The 20,979-nt window shown below is 53.3% G+C and overlaps 2 protein-coding genes and 1 long non-coding RNA gene across 5 annotated transcripts; 1 reads left to right on the top strand and 2 right to left on the bottom strand.

The window, feature by feature from the left end:
* Window positions 1-1,935: 1,935 nt before the first annotated feature.
* On the bottom strand, window positions 1,936-13,360 carry LOC133769976 (uncharacterized). Of its 2 annotated transcripts, XR_009867297.1 has the most exons (5): window positions 12,955-13,360; window positions 8,208-8,245; window positions 7,939-8,069; window positions 4,635-4,778; window positions 1,936-2,179 (listed from the first exon to the last, which is right to left on the bottom strand). It is a non-coding gene; the product is annotated as an uncharacterized LOC133769976 (long non-coding RNA). The 2 variants fall into 2 exon arrangements; XR_009867298.1 differs by lacking the exon at window positions 8,208-8,245.
* PPP1R3E (protein phosphatase 1 regulatory subunit 3E) lies at window positions 6,375-7,764 on the bottom strand. Its single transcript, XM_062205430.1, has 2 exons — window positions 7,136-7,764; window positions 6,375-6,882 (listed from the first exon to the last, which is right to left on the bottom strand). Exons 1-2 carry the CDS (start codon window positions 7,550-7,552, stop codon window positions 6,460-6,462), a joined length of 840 nt encoding a protein of 279 aa, XP_062061414.1. The 5' UTR covers window positions 7,553-7,764; the 3' UTR covers window positions 6,375-6,459.
* Window positions 13,361-13,456: 96 nt separating the features above from the next.
* BCL2L2 (BCL2 like 2) lies at window positions 13,457-20,979 on the top strand. Of its 2 annotated transcripts, none has more exons than XM_062205428.1 (4): window positions 13,457-13,549; window positions 13,855-13,942; window positions 14,435-14,874; window positions 15,532-20,979. In XM_062205428.1, the coding sequence occupies exons 3-4, from the start codon at window positions 14,443-14,445 to the stop codon at window positions 15,679-15,681; spliced, it is 582 nt and encodes a 193-aa protein (XP_062061412.1). In that variant the 5' UTR covers window positions 13,457-13,549; window positions 13,855-13,942; window positions 14,435-14,442; the 3' UTR covers window positions 15,682-20,979. The 2 variants fall into 2 exon arrangements, with proteins under 2 accessions (XP_062061412.1, XP_062061413.1); XM_062205429.1 differs by lacking the exon at window positions 13,457-13,549 and adding an exon at window positions 13,645-13,736.

The following is a 20,979-nucleotide window of genomic DNA, read 5'->3' as shown; positions in this document are numbered from 1 at the left end:
CCAATCCTGTGAGAACTTGCTCTTTCAAGGACTTCCTCCCTTTATTATCTATTTCTGCCCCTCCATCCTGGATTTGACAGAGGTCTTGCCTTCCTTTCACCTCCGTTAGCTGTCTTACCCTTTGTTTTAGGGTAACCCCTGATTAGGGAAGGGCACTGTTCTTCCTTCCACTACTCAAGAGCAGAAAGTAACGAGATGACCCCCTAAAAGAAGAAGAGTCCCTGTGAAAAGCGGAAACAGGAGTTTTCCCAGGCTGTTCCTTTAACAACACCAACAGCTGTGCTGGGTGCCAGGGAACTGAAGAGCCAGGCCCTGACTATGTTCCCACTACCCAAAAGGGTGGAGGAATCCTGTTGTGGCATCTTAAGCCATGGCTGCCCACTCTCCCGTTGTCTTCTTCCATGCAACTTCCGAACAGCCAGAGGACTCCAGCAGAAAAGGAATAGGACTTTTTTTTTTTTTTGGACAGGCAGGCAGAGTGGATAGTGAGAGAGAGAGACAGAGAGGAAGGTCTTCCTTTGTGCCATTGGTTCACCCTCCAATGGCACCGTGCTGATCCGAAGCCAGGAGCCAGGTGCTTATCCTGGTCTCCCATGCAGGTGCAGGGCCCAAGCACTTGGGTCATCCTCCACTGCCTTCCCGGGCCATAGCAGAGAGCTGGCCTGGAAGAGGGGCAACCGGGATAGAATCTGGTGCCCCAACCGGGACTAGAACCCGGTGTGCCGGCGCCGCAAGGCGGAGGATTGGCCTATTAAGCCACGGTGCCGGCCAGGAATAGGACTTTTTTTTTTTTTTTTTAATTTTTTGACAGGCAGAGTGGATAGTGAGAGAGAGACAGAGAGAAAGGTCTTCCTTTTGCCGTTGGTTCACCCTCCAATGGCCGCCGCGGTAGCGCGCTGCGGCCGGCGCACCGCGCTGATCCGATGGCAGGAGCCAGGTGCTTCTCCTGGTCTCCCATGGGGTGCAGGGCCCAAGCACTTGGGCCATCCTCCACTGCACTCCCTGGCCACAGCAGAGAGCTGGCCTGGAAGAGGGGCAACCGGGACAGGATCGGTGCCCCGACCGACCGGGACTAGAACCCGGTGTGCCGGCGCCGCAAGGCAGAGGATTAGCCTAATGAGCCGCGGCGCCGGCCAGGAATAGGACTTTTTAAGATTTATTTATTTGAAAGGCAGAGTTACAGAGAGAAGAGAAAAAAAAAAAAAAGAGAGAGAGAAAAAGAGAGATCTTCCATCTGCTGGTTCACTCTCCAAATGGCTTCAATGGCCTGGGCTGGCCCAGACTAGAGACAGGAATCTGGAACTCCATCCAAGTCTTCCATGGGGGTGGCACAGGCCCAAACACTTGGGCCATCTTTGGCTGCTTTCCCAGGTGTATTAGCAGGGAGCTGGATTAGAAGTGGAGTAGGCGGGACTCAGACTGGTGCTCATATGGGATGTTGGCATCCCAGGCAGTAGATTAACCTGCTGCAATATGTCAGCAGCCCCGGAGCAGGACTATTAGGAAATGACCAGGTTAGCATTTGCCTTAGTGGTCGACGCTGCTTGGGAAGACCACATCCCATACTGGAGTGCTAGGTTCAGGTCCTGGCTTTGCTAATGAGCACCGTGGGAAACAGCAGTGGATGGCTCAAGTAGCTAGGTCCTCACCCTCCATGTGGGAGACAGGGATTGGGTTCTCAGTTCCTGGCTTCAGCCTGCACCAACCTTGTCTGTTGCGGAGATTTGGGGAGTGAACTAATGGACAGGGACTGTCTCTCAAGGAATAAAAGTGAGAAGAAAAAAAAAAAAAAGAAAAAAAGAAAAAGGAGGGTTTAGGAAGGGAATCTTGCCTCTGGACTTCTTGCCACCCTCAGCCCCAAACAAAGAATACTTCTGAGTGTTTTATGATGTAATTTGTTTTCATATTTCAACTTTATTTCAAATATAAGGTTGTATATCCAGAAGGGAGGGCAGCTGCATGAGGAAGTTCAAGTGACACATAAGAGTAGCAGTGGGTTTGGGGCCCAGGGCACAGCGCTGCCCTGTGAAGGAGTTGGGGAGGCCCTGGCAGCACCTGGTGAAAAGTGGTTTTCCATGGGTTCACACAGCGCTTCCCGGGTCAGCTACTCAATGGGTGGGCTGCTCAGTCTTTTTAGCAAGGCCATTGCTCTTCAGCAGCATCACCAGTAGTGCCAAGACTGGAATCACAGAGAAAAATGTCAGTTCCTTTTGTTTTTCTTTATGTTTGTAGGAGGAAGGGAATGGAAACTAGTAGCAGGAAATGACATATGTCTGATGTCATCCTTTGTCATGAGAAGGCTTGAGCCCGACTGTACAGGGACCGCTCAGCCTGGGGATGAGATGTGATCAGGAAGCCTGGGTTTGAGCCCGTCTTGAGCTGCACTACAATTTTCTGACCCTGATGGAGTCACTTCTCACCCCTGCACCTGTGTCTTCACTCTGCACCAGAGCCTGCCCAGGTAATTCCTAATGACAAGCCTTTCCAGGTCTCTGATTCCATGCCATGCAAACTGTGAGGATCCAGAGGATCTCCAGAGAAACCCAGGAATTAGAAGGCATTGAAGTCCAGATTGGAAAACTGAGGCATTCGGGCTTGTTATGAAGAGAAATGATGCGCTACATTCATAAACAGGAAGAGGCAGAGGAGGCAGGCTATAGGACAGGAAGGTGTAGGAAGACATCTGGGGCCTGGATGGGAGCAAAGGGTGACCATGTTCCTGCTGGGTTGCCTCAAGGAGCCCAGTCCCTGCCCATGGTAACGCTTTCTCTTATGGCACTTTCCAGACCACGGCCAACATGTTATACCCAAAATTGCTCACGTTTAAAGTCACCGGCCTTTAGAGGAAGGTCTCCACCATGATGCCTAATGCATAACACTTAACTGGATCTCTACACCTCTAGCATTTCCCATGTCAGGTCAGGCCAAACCAGCTGGGAGAAACCACTGGCTGCACCTGTCTATAGACTCTCTGCTTTGCCTACTGAGGCTGTAACGTGGGGAAGTTGTGGAAACAGCAGTGCAGGAAGGGTAAGGTGAACTGCCTCATCTTGGTTGACATGCAGATGCTGGGGTTTGGGACCCGGCTATACCAGTTCAACCCAAGGTTAGCAAAAGCCCAGGGCTTGGAGACATCTCGGTGTTCATGTCCTGGAAAAGGAGTGCACACCAATGGCATCAGGGTAGGAGTCCCTCCAGGAAATCTCAAACAGAAAATGCTCAAGAAATACTAGTTTCATCCCACTCTTACAAGGCTTGGTGGTACTGACAGTTGGGTAAGTCCCTGTTTCAAAAAGGGAGGCACCCATGATTTGTAGTAAGAAGGCAGCTCATGGGCCAACTACAGGGGAAACTCCCAGCTTATCCCCACATCCTGTGGCAGCTCCTTAACTGAAGAATTAGAAGACTGGGGTGTTCTTTGGTAAAGCTGAGATGGGGTTGAGTGGACCATGTACTTCTCACAGAGACAGAGCTTAGGGGACAGAATTATCCTTGGTTCCTGCCTGAGAATGCATTTGCCCACTCAGGAACAGCAGGGATCCCGGAGAAGGCCCAAGCACAGACCATCTAGCAATTGTCCTAGCTGGGGACCCTTACAGTGCAAATCTTAGTGAATTAGCCTGTTCAGTGATAGTGGGGACAGAGGAAGGAGATGGTACATCAACAGCTATGGAGGGTTGGCTACGGCCAGGAGAGATGCCCAAAATATGGAAAGGCTGGAGTTTAAATAGGTCTCCAAGTTCTCTTGCAGATCCCTTGCTGATCCAGCAAGGCCAAGAGACTGGCACAGGAACAGTAGCAAGCACCAGGAAGAAGAGGAAGCCTGGGAGCCTTGGTGCTTTGCCTTTTCCAAGCCAGTTTGGGAGACCAAGAGGATGGGAAGGCAGAGCATAATCAGAAACTGTGGCCTTTTCCTAAAGAGAAATGACATAGAGCATTACAGAACATCATGACTGCACACAGCAGCTAGAGATCGCCAGGGTTAACAATTCTAGCTCTCCCCTTTGCTAGCTGTGTGATCTTGACCATATTACTGAGCGTCTCTGAGCTTGTTTCCTCATCTTTAAAAATAGGGACAGTGATAATGCTCAACTCACAGACGTGGTCGTTTTGAGCAAGCATGCAAAACAGATTGTAGCAGCTAAGTAGAAAGTCAAGAATGTGAGCTATTACTGCTGTTAATACCACCTAACAATGACGCACACATGTTAGGCAATTATCGCACTGCTGAGCTGCACCCACATCTCCCTCTATTATCCTTCCTTGGGTTTTCACTGGTGACTACACAGCACATTGCCTGCTGACTTCCAGTACAGTTTCTGTCTTCACTTTGCAGCAACTTTGACCTGAAGGTGATCCACAAGACGCACAAATTCTGCTTCTTTTTTCACAAGCTAAGAACTATGTTTAAATAGGCATTTATTCTAGGAATGGCCCAGGGGGTCCTCTCTTTCGGCCATCTTTCTTTGAAGGGTGAAGACTGTGGACAGGAAGGGCCTGGTAACAAGCCCCACACTCGACTGTGAACGCACGTGTGGCCATGTGGGCATGCTTCCCCTTAGTGATGAGGAACAGGGGATCCAGAAATTTTCCTTTGAGAAATTAGCAACAAAGGGGCGTGGGGAGCTGGTTACCTAGGCATTCCTTGTTCATCATTAGCATCAGCAACTGCTTCTCTTCCCTCTTCTCCCTTCTAGAAGACCGGCAAGAAGGAGCCTGAGGAAGGAAGGTGGCTCAACCATGGTCTCGGAGACAAGGAAGTAGGTTCCCCACCCCTTCTGGAGGGAGAAGGAATAGCAGAGATCAACAAGGGTGAAGCGTAGGCAAACGGAAATAAAGAACACAAAGGTAAACAGGAAACACCATTTTTGTTAAAAGAAAAAAAAGTGATGGCAAGGTAGAAGAACAATGCAAGGTGGACAAAAGTAGAGGTTAAGAAGAGAGTAAGAGAAAGGAAAACCAGCAACCAGCAAATGAAGGACTCCCCTGTTAAGGTTAACCAGGAGGAGAGAATTAAGGTATGGATGGGAATGGATTTAAAACAAACAAAAAAAGAAACAACAACACGGCTTTCCCAGTCCCGTGGTTGGGTGTGGAGCAGACTGCCACCTTCTGGTGCCACTGAATTTTCAAGTTACTCTGATTCTTGATTTGATGCTTTCCATTCCTTATACAACCATACTTTTTTTATCCTTAAGAGAGGCCCCAACACTGGTTCCTTTCATCTTTGGGGCTCCCAAGCATCATTTTCCCCAACACAGCTGCACCTCCTGGAAAGTCTCAGAGCACCCCGGCTGGAAGTCTGTGAGAGCAAGAGCAAAAAGCAAAAAAAAAAAAAAAAAAGCAAAAAGCAGAAGATGAGTGGAGGCTGGGAGGAGCTCTGGATCCCATGAGGCTGCAGGCTGGCTATGGGACGCCTCCTGGGCTCTGCTACAGACTGCCAGGCCCATCCTCAGCTTCCACGAGATGCCTGAGGTGCTGTGTGTTCTGACCTGAAGCACTAGGCTGCAGAATGTGGCTTCCGGTCCACCCTCTGCCATGCACGGATCATTAAGATGTCGAACCTTAAAGAGATGACTTAACCCGAACCCAATTTCCCAGAGAGGAAAGTGGAGCCCAAAAGTGGGAAGCAACGGTCCCAAAGTTATAGGCTGGTCAGTGACTTCCTTTTCTTCTGAGGCACAAAGAATAAGCCAGAACAGTGATTCCCTAGGCACGGTCTGTAAAGTGCTTAGAGGTGAAGAGAAGGCACCCCAGAAGGGTTATGCTGGCGTTTTTCTGGAAGCCCCTGAGTGTACCAGCTCCTTAGGCGCCTCAACATTGGGCTTGGCGTTGCTTTTGCCTCCATGGTAATCCTCAAAGCTGCCTGGAGGCCGAAGGAGCTCTGACAACCACTTGTCATCGCTCCCCAGCCAGTCCGTGGAGACTGAAGCCAGGTACTGGCAGGGGTGACAGGGGAATCCTGTCACAATGGCAGAGACGGGGAAGCAATGGCCAAGTTCCCGGAACTAAGCAAGGCAATTCTGGCGGAGTTAAAGCTAGGACGGGCAGCACTGAGGGTCCTTGGGGTGGCAGCAGCGGTAAAGGGAACAAGCGGGCAACTCAGATGACTTCGTCCTGGGTGGGCGACCTCGCACCAAATACCTCCTCCGTCGCGAGGAAGGTCCCTAGCCTCTGACTGCCTGGGCCTCCCGGGCGTGGTCACTCTGCCGGTGCCCACCCACGGAACAGAACGCCACCATCGCCCCCGTTCTGTTGCTCTTTTCCTAATCGCTGCGGGGCCTTTTCTCCCATGCCTTGGGTTGCTTCCGTCTCACTTGCAGCAGCGCTTCCCACCCAGCCCGCCCCTCCGCCCTCGCCCACTCGGCTTTCCGGGACCGCTCCCCGCCAATCTTGGTCTCCCCCGCCCCCAGGTGCCTTAGGTTTTCTCTGCCGTCGGCCGCGGGCGCCTGGTCACTATCAGATAAAGTGGATCCAGCCCTGAAGCTCTGGGGTTCCGCCACTTCCCGGGTGCTCAGGCCCCCGCAGAGCATAGTCCCGGCCGCCGTTGTTGTCCCAGAACTCGAGACCCGTGACTCGGTAGCGCAGGGCGAAGAGCAGGGCGCCCCCAATGGGCGGCGCGGGGAGCCGGAAGGCGAAGCGGTCCGCGCGCGGCGGGGGCGGGGCCGGGCCGGCGTAGGCGGCGGGCGCCTCGCGTTGGCTCCGCCAGCCGTCGGCGCTCCAGCGCACGCTCACGCGCTTCTCGTAGGCCAGGTCCAGCACGCGCGCGCTCCCGGCCACGCCCAGCGGGCCCGCCTCGGCGCGTTCCAGGCAGATGCGCTGCGCCTGCAAGCGGGTGGCGAAGCCGGGCTCGCTGGCCGGATCCAGGGCCGCGCGCGCCTCCTGGGGACAGAGGGAGGAGAGAGAAGGGGCGGGGTTACGGCGACCGTGCGCCAATCAGAGGCCGGCCGCGGGGGCCCAGCCCACAGAGCCGCCGAGAGCCACTCCCTCTGCTGCCCCCGAGAGACGAGCGCGCGCGCGCGCGCACACCCAGGGCTGGGGATGGAGGTGTGAGTTCCCGTTCAAATCCGCTCCCGCGCCCCCGCAGCGTCCGGCTGGGCAGGTCCCGCGGAGGGGGCGTGCCCTCGCCGCCTACCTGGAGGCCGCGGGCGCGGGGCTGGCACGGCGCGAAGTGGCGGAGGGCGTCCCTCTGCAGCTGGACCTGCACGTGGCGGGGCACCCGGGGCAGCTCTCCGGGGCGGAAGCGGCGCACTGCAGCCAGCTCCAGCCCCAGCGCGTCGGCAAAGCGCACTCTCTTGCGGGTGTCGGGGCTACAGCTGCGGGGCACCCGGACACCGCTTCCTCCGGCGGGCGCCGAACGGGCCCGGCGGCCCCGGCTTGGAGCGTGAGCGCGGGATCGGGCCCCGAGCCGCGTCCCGCTCTCGCCTTGCTCTTCCACGGGCTCCTCCTCGAGGCTGGGCCGTTGACTGCGGTAATAGGCTCGCTCGGTCAGCGCGGCAATGAAGCTCAGGTTGCGGGGAATGTCGGTGCGGGGCGGCCGCTCGCGGGACATGGCATCCCCGCCCTGGACGCCTCGGTGGCCCTTCGCCGTTGCGCCCTCTCCTTGATGTCACCTCCAGGGCTCTGCGCCTCGCGTGGCTCTGCCCCGCCTGCGTGACCCCCTTTCCTTCCCAGGGTCCTACACTATCCCATGCTGCCGCCCGCGAGCGTCTGCTCTGAGCCTGCGCTCGCGGACGTGCACCCCGGTCCCGCGGCCCTCGCCGCCCTGGCCCCCGCCCGCAGCCCTCTGACAGGTGGCTCCGCATCGTCTTCGCTGCCGCACCAGGGGGCGGGCCCTCCACCCTTTAAGCCCCGAGTGAAGCCGCCAGCCTTCTTCTTTTTTAGTGTCCTCGACTTCTCCGGCACAGGAAGAGGGGACGCGGGGAGGAACCGACTAACCTTGCATTTTCTTTCAAGTGAAGCTTCAAAATACCCAGTGTGTGACTTCATTAGGGGTCTCCGCTGCCTTTTCTTAAACGCAAACTCCAGGTTTGGGAGGGGGTTGGCGACGAGTAGTCTGAAGAACGATCCTGAAAGGTAGATAGAGTCCCTTCAAGCGGGGCTTCAGAGGGTCGGAGGCCGACCACCTCCCGGGAACAGCGGCCTTCGCCGAGCGTTGTGGAGGACGGGTCTCTAGGCCCAGGTGCTGTGCTATTTAGCCGAATGACCTTGCGCAAGGCACTTCGCTGGCCCTCAGGCTTGTCCTCTGTAGAAAAAAAAAAAAAAAAAAAGTGTGTTGCGTTCTGCTCTCTACTCAGGTAAGTCAGCACTTTGAGGGCAGGGGCTGGGCCTGATTGGTGGTCACTTTAGTAGGAGGCAGGTCCTCAAATGAATGAATGAATGAACACACACAGCTTTCTTGCCCTGGAGGTTGCAGGGTTCCAGTTCTGGTGGAAGCTTCCAGGAGGGCACAGAGTCAACAGTTTCCTCTTTCATTTTTGTCTACATTCATTAAAATAAAAAAAAAAGAGAGATGTGTTCACTTTTTTCTTTTCTTTTTTTTTTTTTTTTGACAGGCAGAGTGATCAGTGAGAGAGAGACAGAGAGAAAGGTCTTCCTTTGCCGTTGGTTCACCTTCCAATGGCTGCCGCGGCCGGTGCGCTGCCAGCGCACCGTGCTGATCCGATGGCAGGAGCCAGGTGCTTCTCCTGGTCTCCCATGGGGTGCAGGGCCCAAGCACTTGGGCCATCCTCCACTGCACTCCCTGGCCACAGCAGAGAGCTGGCCTGGAAGAGGGGCAACCAGGACAGAATCCGGAGCCCCTACCGGGGCTAGAACCTGGTGTGCCAGCGCCGCAAGGCGGAGGATTAGCCTATTGAGCCGCAGCGCCAGCTTTGTGTTCACTTTTTTCTGACCTTACACATCACTGACAATGTGCTGTTCTTTTATAAATACTAACTTATGTAATATTCCAACATCACAGGAATAGAGAGGAGTAACATGCCTGTTTTACACATGAGAGCATTGGGGGAAAGAGGGTAATTAATTAGGGAGCTGGGATTAGGACCTCAGAAGTCCAGCTTTAAATTTTTTTTTTTTTTTTTTGACAGGCAGAGTGGAAGTGAGAGAGAGAGACAGAGAGAAAGGTCTTCCTTTTTGCCGCTGGTTCACCCTCCAATGGCCGCTGCGGCCGGCGCATTGCGCTGATCTGAAGCCAGGAGCCAGGTGCTTCTCCTGGTCTCCCATGGGGTGCAGGGCCCAAGGGCTTGGGCCATCCTCCACTGCCTTCCCGGGCCATAACAGAGAGCTGGCCTGGAAGAGGGGCAACCAGGATAGAATCCGGTGCCCTGACCGGGACTAGAACCCGGTGTGCCGGCGCCGCAAGGCGGAGGATTAGGCTGTTAAGCCATGGCACCAGCCTAGAAGTCCAGCTTTAAAGTCCACCCTTAGCCACTTGGTTATATGAGATTAAGACATTTGATAATCAGGGCCAGTGCTGTGGCAAGGTAGGCTAAGCTTCCGCCTGTAGCACTGGCATCCCTTATAGGCGCCAGTTTGCATCCCAGCTGCTCCTCTTCTGATCCAGCTCTCTGCTATGGCCTGGGAAAGCAGTGGAAGATGGCCCCAGTGCTTGGGCTCCTGCACCCACGTGGGAGACCCAGAAGAAGCTCCTGGCTCCTGGCTTTGGAGTGGCACAGCTCTGGCCTTTGCGGCCACTTAGGGAGTGAACCAGCGGATGCAAGACCTCTCTCTCTGTCTCTCCCTCTCTGTCTGCAACTCTACCTCTCAAATAAACAAAAATATTTTAAAAGACATTCAATAATCACATTTAACATCTCCAGAGTATTAAAATAGATAGCTTTAGAGATGGAAATTCAGAAGTTAAAGCAGCGGGATAAATTATTATAAAGTCACAAGTGACTAAATTGAAAACAAACATACACTGTCCCATTTATTATTGTACATTTCACTCCTGCCTGCATTTTTACACCAGGAATGCTGTTTAACCAGTAGTTATCTTTAAAGTGACATTGAGTTTTCTTATTTTAAACATATGTAAAAAATCATGAACATATTCTCATAACTTACATATAAAATAATCATATGCTAGTTTATGGGGCTGGTGTTGGGGTGTAGTGGGTAAAGTGGGTGCAGGTTCCAGTCCAGGCTGCTCCACTCCTGATCCAGCTCCCTGCTAATGCACCTGGGAAAGCATTGGAGATGGCCTAGTGCGTGGACCCCTGCATTCACATGGGAGACCTGGAGGGGACTTTGGGCTCTTGGCCCAGCCCCGACAGTTATGGCCATTTGGATAGTGAACCAGCAGATACAAGGTCTCTCTGCCTCTCCCTCTGTGTAGCTCTGCTTTATCAAATAAATAAATATCTTACAAAATCATATGTTAGTTTATGTTATAGTCAAGCAGTTTAAAATGTTCTCTGGTAACACAGATGTGTCATTGAAGTAAAATGGATCAGGTTCAAGGCTGGGTTCTCAGGTTTTCCAAAAAGACCCTGTTGCCTTGTCCACAGGTTAAGGTGCCATCTCTTAGCTCTGCGGTGTAGCGAGAGACAATCCTTGAGGTAAGTATCTTTGGTGTAAGTTGCATTGGTCCCACAGCTGTGTTCTCCCGGCTGCTAAATACACACCGAACTTTTATTCCAAACCAGTCGTTTCTTCTTAAATAGCCGCTGCAGTAATCTTCAAATGTCTGGTTGAACCTGCTCAATAACTGGCCAGAGACATTGATTGAGTCATTACATCAACATTTACTAAGAGCCTATTGGGTCATGAGGACACAAAAGTGAATAAAATTCAGCTCCTGCTCTTAAGGAGATTAGAGATAAATTCTGGGGCCAGCACTGTGGTGTAGCGGGTAAAGCCGCCACCTGCAGTGCCAGCATCCCATATGGGCGCCAGTTTGAGTCCTGGCTGCTCCTCTACCGATCCAGCTCTCTGCTATAGCCTTGGAAAGCAGTGGAGAATGACCCAAGGTCCTTGGGCCCCTGCACCCACTTGGGAGACCTGGAAGAAGCTCCTGGCTCCTGGCTTCAAATCGGCGCAGCTCCGGCCATTGTGGCCAACTGGGGAGTAAACCAGAGGATGGAAGACCTCTCTCTCTCTCTCTCTTTGACTTCCAAGTAAATAAATAAATCTTTATTAAAAAAAAAAAAAAGAAGAAGAAGAAGAAGGGGACTGGCGCTGTGGCGCACTAGGTTAATCCTCTGCCTGCGGCACCAGCATCCCATATGGGTGCCAGTTTTAGTCCTGGTTGCTCCTCTTCCAGTCCAGCTCTCTGCTGTGGCCTGAGAAGGCAGTGGAGGATGGCCCAAGTGCTTGGGCCCTGCACCCGCATGGGAGACCTGGAGGAAGCACCTGGCTCCTGGCTTCGGATCGGTGCAGCTCCTGCCGTAATGGCCATTTGGGGAGTGAACAAATGGAAGGAAGACCTTTCTCTCTGTCTCTCTCATTATCTGTAACTCTGCCTTCAAATAAATAAATAAAATCTTTTTTTAAAAAAGAAGTAGATGTACATGTTTGCATCTTTTAGGATATTTACTTGAAATAACAAAATGGTTTTTTGGTTCAAGTAAATTTCTTGGAAAAAGCTAGGTTTGAAATAAAAGCCTAGACTAGGTCTTTCTTTAAAGAAGGCGGCAACCTTACCAGAATGATTGGCCCAAGAGCAAAGAGGAAATGAGGGTGGTTGAAAAGAGACAGCTGTAAAGGAGTAGAGAAGCTGTGCCTCTGGAACAGAGGCGGCAGCTGAGGGTGCACTCGGAAAGGTTGTGGATTCAGACTACGAGAACCTTGGCAACCTGAAGGGAAGAGGTGATCTTAAAGTAACACAGACAGACTTTCAGGTCAGACAGAATTAGCTTGAATACCAGGTTCGCAGAGCAGTTGGCAGCTCTGGGCAAATTAACCTCTCTAAGCCTCTGTTTCCTTACCCATACACTGGGCGTGCAGCTGCATATGGACTGGGGTGAGGATAAAATGCTATACATGTAAGGAAAGCACTTAGCACCTAATAAGTTCTCAAAATGTGTTGTTATCACTATGGCTACAGAAAAAAATTTGCTTCTCTAGTGACCATAAAGGCAGATGCGAATACCAAGGCTTGGACTGGAAGTAGAAGCAAAAGGAATAGAAAAAAGAGAGAAACTGACTGGCGCCATGGCTCAATAGGCTAATCCTCTGCCTGTGGCGCCAGCACACCGGGTTCTAGTCCCGGTTGGGGCGCTGGATTCTATCCCGGTTGCCCCTTTTCCAGGCCAGCTCTCTGCTATGGCCCGGGAAGGCAGTGGAGGATGGCCCAAGTGCTTGGGCCCTGCACCCGCATGGGAGACCAGAAGCAGCTGGCTCCTGACTTCGGATCAGCACAGTGCGCCGGCCGCAGCCTGCTGGCCGTAGCGCGCTGGCCATGGCAGCCATTGGAGGGTGAACCAATGGCAAAGGAAGACCTTTCTCTCTGTCTCTCACTGTCCACTCTGCCTGTCAAAAGATAAAAAAAAAAAAAAAAAGAGAGAGAGAGAGAGGAACTGAGTTACTTCTTTCTGGCCTTTGGTCGGGGCTCTCAGCAAGCACAAGAAGAGTTTAAGGAATTGTCAGCTCCAAGGAGACCAAGGAAGGGCTGGGTCAAGGTGTGTATGGTGCCCTTATGTGAATTAGCTCTGGTGAGATGGCTACAGGTTCTATATACACATATGGGCATGTGTAACACACACACACACACACAAATGATAAACATGCCTTTTAGCATTGTCAGCCTGCAAGGAGAGAGGTGGAGTTGTGCGGTGGGTGTACGTGTGTCTATATTCACATAGTTGAGAACTCGTGTTTTAATACTCTGTACTTCTTTATTGTGTGATGTTTCTCATAGTGAAGAATGTGAGATCATGTGTTGGGTAAAAAAATAAAATAACCGATAGAAAATCCATCGGAGTACAGAAGGAGAAGATGCAGAGAGAGTACCTGCAGGAACCACTGGCTATCCGTGTCCAGGCTCCCGGAAGCCCCAGCCCACAAAGAGCACTGGTTCAAGGTCGTGGGGCTGGAGAGGAGTGGGAAAGGTCTGGTGTCCCCGTGATGTCTGCCAGCTCACCAAGGTGAGGCACACTGCAGCCAGGCAGTTCCCAGCGTGGTGGGGGCTGCTCTTCCTTCCCAGGCACACAATGCAGGCTGGAAAAGTTCCACAAGTACCTGGAACGGCACAGACCTTCTGCAAATGCTGGATTCGCTCTGCGATGTCCCCAGGCGCAGGGCACTGCATTGGGCAGTTCACGGGGCTCAGGAGCCCAGCTAGGCCCACGGTGCCTGCTCTGTCCGGCCCCTTTCTGCCTTTCAGCGGCCCTCTCTCTTCCCTAGCTGTGGCCCTTCCCAGGCCTGCGTCCCGGCCCCGCCCCTCTCTCTGGACGCATCTCTGGGCCCCATCATCACCCGGCGCCGGGCCCTCCTTCCTGCCACCCCCCTTTCTCCTCCCTCCTTCCTTCCCTCCCTTCCTCCCTCTCTCCCTCCCTCCCAGCTCCTGCACCAGGAAACGGCCCGGATCCCGGCCGCGGCCTGACCCGTGAGATCCCCAACCTGGCAGGCAGGCGGGCGGGGTTGGAGACAGGCTGAGGGTGGGGGTAAGGGAGGAGCTGGGCCTTTGGGCTGCCCTGGGGGGAGCCAGGACTGGAGCTGGTGTCGGCAGGAAGCCCTTGGCCCTGGGTTTCCCGGGAGGACAGTCATTAAACATGGATTCGGCCACACAGCTGGTAGAGCGCGCTGGAGGCCGGGGCCCAGTCCCAGGAGCTGCAGCACCTGCCCTTCCCAGGCCAGACCGCGGTCCCTGGCCTTCCCTGCCGGCTTCTGATCTCCCCCTCCCCTTTCCAGGGCGCCACGCTGGCTGGGAGGATGAAAGGCCCCAGCTGGGGGCTCCTTGCCACCGGTGCTGGGTCCTAAGCGCTGCCATCCAGGCTGGGTGAGTTTCCCTTTCCGTGCCCTGTCCCGGGCAGCCCTTTGCCTCTCCTGCCTTCCTCCCCATCTTGTGCCTCTGCCAACATCCTCACATCTTGCTTCTGGGGAGGTCCTGAGCCCTTTACCCTAGCCAGGAAGGTCTGTACTGGCGGGCTGTGTGTGTGCTGGGGGGTGATGTTGGGGGGGTGACATAGAACTGGTGTTGTCTTATGAAAAGAATCTAAAGTATTTTTAAAGTCGGATGGACTTGCTTTATGTGTAATTTGGCCCTTATGAATGTACTGGCCAGCAGTCCCTGGAGCCCTGGCCCGGCACCATGACTTAATGCCCCTTGCTCTTGTCTCTCCCTACCCGCCCCCGTCCCCAGTGGTCTCTGAGCATTTGCTTCGTCCCCGTCCTGGTCTCACTGAGTTGGCCAGGCCTGAGATGTCCCTTCTGAGCCTCTGTCTACATATTCCTGATATTCATGCCGGTCTTTCATCCTTGCCTCTTACAGCCGCCCGGATGGCGACCCCAGCCTCAGCCCCAGACACACGGGCTCTGGTGGCCGACTTTGTAGGCTACAAGCTGAGGCAGAAGGGTTATGTCTGTGGGGCTGGCCCCGGAGAGGGCCCGGCAGCTAACCCGCTGCACCAAGCCATGCGGGCAGCCGGAGATGAGTTCGAGACCCGCTTCCGGCAAAACTTCTCTGATCTGGCTGCTCAGTTGCATGTGACCCCGGGCTCAGCCCAGCAGAGCTTCACCCAGGTCTGTGACGAACTTTTCCAAAGGGGTCCCAACTGGGGCCGCGTGGTGGCCTTCTTTGCCTTTGGGGCTGCACTGTGTGCTGAGAGCGTCAACAAGGAGATGGAGCCCCTGGTGGTACAAGTGCAGGAGTGGATGGTGACCTACCTGGAGACGCAGCTGGCCGACTGGATCCACAGCACCGGGGGCTGGGTAAGGAGCTTCTCCATTGCTATTGTGCACACTCCTTGGCAAAGCTGTTCTCCCGGGGGGCAGATGGGGGCTCCAACTGGAGGCTGGGGCAGCTGGGCCAGGAAGGAGGCATGGGGGCTGAGTCTCCACAGGTGGGTGTGATCAGACGGAGATACGCCCTCACAGTGGACATTACAATTCTACACTCCAGGGCTGCTATGCAGTAATCGCTGGGCAGGGGTGGCTCTGGGTCCCCAGCAGAGAAGGGAATGTACAGTACCCAAGGAGTGCCTGCAGGGAGGAGGTGTCAGGTCCCGAACCCACGTCGTGGGAGGTGGGGAGGGTCTGGGACGGACGGTCAGGCAAGCTTTGGCACAGGATGCCAGGTCCAAGCAGAATTTTTCACCACGGAAAAGATGGGGGTTTGCTCGAGGCAGCGAAGGCGAGTGAGCCGGGCGCTCGGGGCTGGGCTGGAGTGGGGTGGGGGTGGGGGTGGGGTGCTCTTGGGTGGATCAGAGAGGCTTGCAGTCGGCAGAGCTTTGGCCAGAGAGGAGCTGGGTGTGGGGTAGTGCTCCCAGTGGATGGAACTGGAACCCTTCCTCTCTTTTTCTCTCTACTCTTTCCTCTCCTGACACCCCTTTCTCCTTCTTTCTCTCCTACTTCCCTTCTCTCCCACAGGCGGAGTTCACAGCTCTGTACGGGGATCGGGCCCTGGAGGAGGCGCGGCGTCTGCGGGAGGGGACCTGGGCATCAGTGAGGACAGTGCTGACGGGGGCCGTGGCACTGGGGGCCCTGGTAACTGTAGGGGCCTTTTTTGCTAGCAAATGAGAATGTCTGGGGCCAGGTGGGGCCAGGTGTGGCTGGGGGCCAAGAGAGCAGGAACAGGACCGAGAAACACCCTTGGAGGAAGTGGGGTGAATGGATCGACGTAGGATGGGCAGGGGCAGGATGGTGCGTGAGGGAGCTGAGGAGGCTGGGCAGGTGGAAGAGTGAGCTGGAGACTGGGGGAAGGTTTGGGGATGGTCATGGGCCAGGAGATGGAGTGATTCCAGGGTAGGGGAGCTGGGAGGGATTATACTAGAGGTGTGCACACTGGCAGGTACCTGGAGCTTGGCTTGCAGCCCTGAGCAAAGTAGACTCATCTAAGGAGTTGTGTCTCCATCCGATGAGTGGCATTTGGGGAACATAGCAGGCACATCCCTTTGGAATGGAAGCTTCGGGTTCTCAGGTGTCCGGTAGAGGTGGCTGGGATCCCGGGCTGCTTGGACATGTGTGTGCATGTGCACGTGTGCGCATGTGCACGCTGGGCTTGCTTGTGTCCTCTGATGGTGGTGGGATTCTTCAAGAAGAAAACATTCCCTCTTGCAAGAAAGGGGCAGGCGGAGGGGAAGCAATTCTCAGTCCCTCCTCCGGGTCCTCCTTTCCCCCCTCCTCTTGTTCTGATGTCTCAAGGCTAAGGGAGAAGAAACACTGTATCCAGAGGGAGGGCTCTGACTGGTCTCTGCAGAAAGTCCTTGGCCGGGCTGGGGAGGAAAGAGCAGTTCTGCAGCCCGCCTTGTTCTTTCATCATCCCCCTCGGTTGTGCATCGCACTGGACTCTGAGCAAAGGGCAAGGCTGTGGAGCCTGGCGGAGGGGAGGGCTTCAGTAGCTGGACCTGCCCGCTACTGTCCCCTCTCTCTGGGACACAGTAGTGCCTGTAGTGGTCCCTGTCTCCGGGACCCCAAACCCAAATTTCAACTCCAAATTGGGGCTCTGATTTTTCTTTCTGAGGATTTGGACAGAAACGCTGATCTGGAATACAGTCTGAGTCCCATGCTGTGTCTCCCCAGGACTGCTGACGCCTCAAGGGGGCCATTCCAGCTCTGAACCCCGTGGGTTTGAGGGTGACAGGGACTCGGTGACTGGCCTTGTCTGTGTGGTGGGCTCTGTGGCTGCTGCTTGAGCAGGGCCAGGTGTGTGGGTTCTAGGGCAGCCACCAGGACCGAGAAGCGTTTGTTTTCCTGGAAGCCAGGCTGTTTGCATGGGTGTTACTTGTCTGCAGCTCAGATCTGAGGATGCTCACTTCAGACGTCCCAGTCCTCGGGAACAGATTCAGATGATAGGGGTTTTTGTTTGTTTGTTTTTTTGTTTTTGTTTTTTATTTTTTGGCTTTTTGGGAAAGAAACTATTCACTCCAGCTGCATGCCCTGAGCCAGACCTCACTGCTGGGCTTTCGGTGGTGCTAGAATTGCTGCTCTCCATGCTGGCTTCAGACACAGTGTTATCAGAGCCCTGCCCGTGACCCTGAGCTCTGATGGGCTTAGCTAGACCACGGTTGACTCATCTTGGAGAGTCTCACTTGGTCCCAGAATGTGGCAAAAGAGTTGTACCTGCTAGAATGTGGGACCAAATTGGCCTCAGGTGTTTACTCCAGACTTTTGATTTTGAGGGCTGCACTTTTTAATGGTATTTCTAGGGGAGGTGGTCGACTGCACGTGCCACTTGATCTGTTGTGAGTCTGCTGGTCCCAGAAGCTCAGAGCTGGTCTGTGGCGAGCGGGTGGGGTGGGGTGGGGGTGGGGTCTCTGACTTGCTCAGGACAGACTAGGCCGGTGGTTTTCACACTGCTTGGCAGAGTCTTGAAGTGTCCTAGAGGTTGCCTCAGGAGTCCGGGAGGAGAGCAAGGAGGTGGGGGGGCTGAGCAGGCTGTGCAATTTGCCCTCAAACAGAACAGCTCCCCTTGTAGCTGTCTTACATATCGGGGTTCAGGGTAAGATTTTACTTGCATTAAGGGGTTTGCTGCTGAAAGAAAAGAAAAAAGTTGGAAACCACTGGCTAGACCATGGGTTCCAGATCAGAGTCTGTGCTCCCCCAGGTTTGGGGAAGACCCTCCTGCCCCACTGCAGGACGCCTAGCCCCTTCGCATCACTGGGGGCCTTGTAGCAAGCAGCAGCAGCAGGGACCACAGTCAAGTTACCCAAAATGCCCTGCTCTGAGGCCCTCACGTGCAGGTGGACGGAGCGGCTGCTTCCTCAGAGGGCCAAGGGCTCGGTCTGGATTCCCAGAAGCAGGGGCCGAGTGGGGCCACAGCAGGCAGTTTTGACCCGTCCTGCCCATCCTAGCGTGAGGGCAATGGGAACCCCAGAGACTTCTGTCAGGGAAAACCAGGGACTCGTCTAGAGCCATATCGTTGCTTGGGATTCGCTCTTGGCCAAGAAGGCTGAGTATGGCTCCCCATTTTTAAATCCATTTCTTTTTTTTTTTTTTTAATAAGGGAAATCAATGTAATTGCCATTTTTTCAAAGATGAAAAAGGTAAAGAGGGTTTTTCTTGCTCTCCAGAGCCCGGAGGGACAAATAGGGATTTTGCGTAGACCAGGGAAGGAACGCGAGCAGGGCGCTGGGTGCTGCGATGACTGATCCCACTCTCCACTTACTCTAGGGCACACACACACTATTTTACTTTTTTAAATCATCAGACGGCAGGAGAACAGATTTGGTTAGTTTAGAAGAAGAGAAAAAGCTCTATAAATATAAAGATATATTCCTGTATTTTTATTTAATAATTTATAAATACCAAGTTCATTTGACTTTTATTTTTGTGTAATATGTAATGGTCGTATTAAAAAATAAATAAATAAAGCCCAGAAGTTTAATGAGAAAAGGACTGAACAGGGTTTGTGACTTCTAACGACACAGCCTGGGGCCTGAACATTCCTGAATCCAGTCATCTCCTCCTGACCCTGGAAGGGCAGGAACTAGAGTAACTGAGAATTGGGAAAGTGTTGAGAAAATTAAAAAAAAAAAAAAAAAAAAAGGCAACAAATCAGAGTTGAGCCCCCATCCTCCTCACCCCACCCCTACCCTGGCCAAATGCCCAGACAAGAGCTCTGTCTGTCCCAACCCAAGCATGCTTCGGGGGTGGGGTCCGTATAGATGGTGCTTCGGGCCTGCCACAAGCACAAAGCAAAACAAAGAAAGTCTACCCAGAATCTTTGTGTGATAATAATCAAGTCCCCAGTTGTGGTTCAACCTCAGAAATGTGTGTGGGGATGACCAGTTTTCCCTGATCTCATGATGCCTACTCCAGACTTCTGCTGCCTTTCCTGGTCGCCTAAGAAATGGCTCCAGTCATTTGGATGCAAACTGCTAAATCTCCAAGATGGAATCTCCAAGAACATTCCATCCATCCCTGTATACTCTGAGGACCAGATACAAATCATGTCTGACAGGAATAGTGATCCTAATTTTAAATTTCAAATGGGAATGGCTAGTCTTTCTACAATGTAGTACAATAAATCAGTATATTTGGGTTTATGTGTTACATTGTTAGAAATATAATTGCCTTTCTATTCTTCCCTGTAGAAAAATCTGCAGAGAAGATGTATTTCTTTTTAAAAGATTTATTTATCTATTTGAGAGGCAGAGTTACAGAGGGAGAGACAGAGAAAGAGAGAGAGAAAGAGGTCTTCCATCATCCACTGTTTCACTCCCCAAATGGCCACAATGGCCGGAGCTGCACCAATCCGAAGCCAGGAGCCAGGAGATTCTTCCAGGTTTCCCATGCGGGTGCAGGGGCCCAAGGACTGGGCCATCCTCCACTGCACTCCCGGGCCACGCGGAGAGCTGGATCGGAAGTGGAACAGCTGAGACTCGAACTGTGCTCACATGGGATGCCAGTGCCGCAGGCGGACGCTCAACCTATGGCACCACAGTGCCAGCCCCGGGAAGCCACGTTTCAGAGAGTGGTTTGCTGAACTTCTAGGGAAGGGGAATTAGAGGGCAGGAGTTAAGATCTTCAGGAATGATGGGCATTTATCTCCACCACAGTAAGGTTAATTTAATGATTGATTGCTTTTTGCTTATTTCCAGCAAACATTTGTATTACCTTACAGTGCTACACAAAAAAACAAAAACAACAGACAGTCGAGGGGAAATTGGAGTGTTAATAGTTGATGACAGGAAAAGGAAAATTAGTGCACTGTAAAGCTTTCTATGTGTAGGATTCCCAGATACTAAAGCAAGGCTATAGTTTCAGCTCTGGGCTTGGCAGCAAAAGCAGAGGTGAGAACACTGTGAGATTCACGCTGCTCTTGGGCTTTATAAGAGCCTGTCTGTTACTCATGAGGGGCGCAGAGTGTGGCAGCTTTGCTAAGACACTGAGTGGTGTGATGGGCGACCCCTCCGTAGCACCAGATAACAAGGTGAGGCTGAGATCTGCACCGCCCTGGGATTGAGGGTCCTCGCCTGTTCCTTGGGGTGCTTCACGTGTAACTCAAATATGCTGCCCTGAGCTCCTCTCTCTGCGTGAACGTGGGACTGGACTTTACTGTCTAATGGGACAGGGGGTTTTGTTTCCCGCAGACCATTCTGCACCAAGGCTGTTTCTCCAAATGGCACTTTTGAGAAAGTTGGGCAACAGGTAGTTAGAACTGCTAGCAAATGGATGGATTGTAGGTATCCTGTGTTTTTACTTAATAACAGCTCCTTTGAAAACTTGAAGGCTGCCTTAGATATGGACACAGGAAAGGTTTTATTTTAATTTTTTAAAGATGTATTTATTTTAGTTGAAAGAGTTACACAGAGAGAGAAGGAGAGGCAGAAAGAGAGCAGTCTTCTATCCACTGGTTCACTCCCCAGTTGGCCACAACAGCCGCAGCTGCGCCAATCCAAAGCCAGGAGCAAAGAACTGCTTCCAGGTTTCCCATGTAGGTGCAGGGGCCCAAGGCCTTGAGCCATCTTCCACTGCTTTCCCAGGCCATAGCGGAGAGTTGGATTGGAAGTGGAGCAGCTGGGACACAAACCAGCGCCCATATGGGATGCTGGCACTGCAGGTGGTGGCTTTACCTCTGTGCCACAGTGCCAGCCCCTATTTTAATTTTTTAAAGATTTATTTATTGGGGCCAGCGCTGTGGTGCAGTGGGTTAACACCCTGGCCTGAAGCGCCGGCATCCCATATCCCTCTCTGCCGGGAAAAGCAATGGAAGATGGCCCAAGGCCTTGGGCCCCTGCACCCGCGTGGGAGACCTGGAGGAGGCTTCTGGCTCCTGGCTTCAGATCAGCGCAACTCTGGCCGTTGTGGTCAATTGGGGAGTGAACCAGTGGATGGAAGGCCCCCCTCTCTCTGCCTCTCCTCTCTATGTGTAAC

Source organism: Lepus europaeus, chromosome 11 (assembly GCF_033115175.1).
Source record: "Lepus europaeus isolate LE1 chromosome 11, mLepTim1.pri, whole genome shotgun sequence".
NCBI lineage: Eukaryota > Metazoa > Chordata > Mammalia > Lagomorpha > Leporidae > Lepus > Lepus europaeus.
Note: the sequence above shows the minus strand (reverse complement) of the source record. Positions and strands in the feature narration are given on the sequence as shown.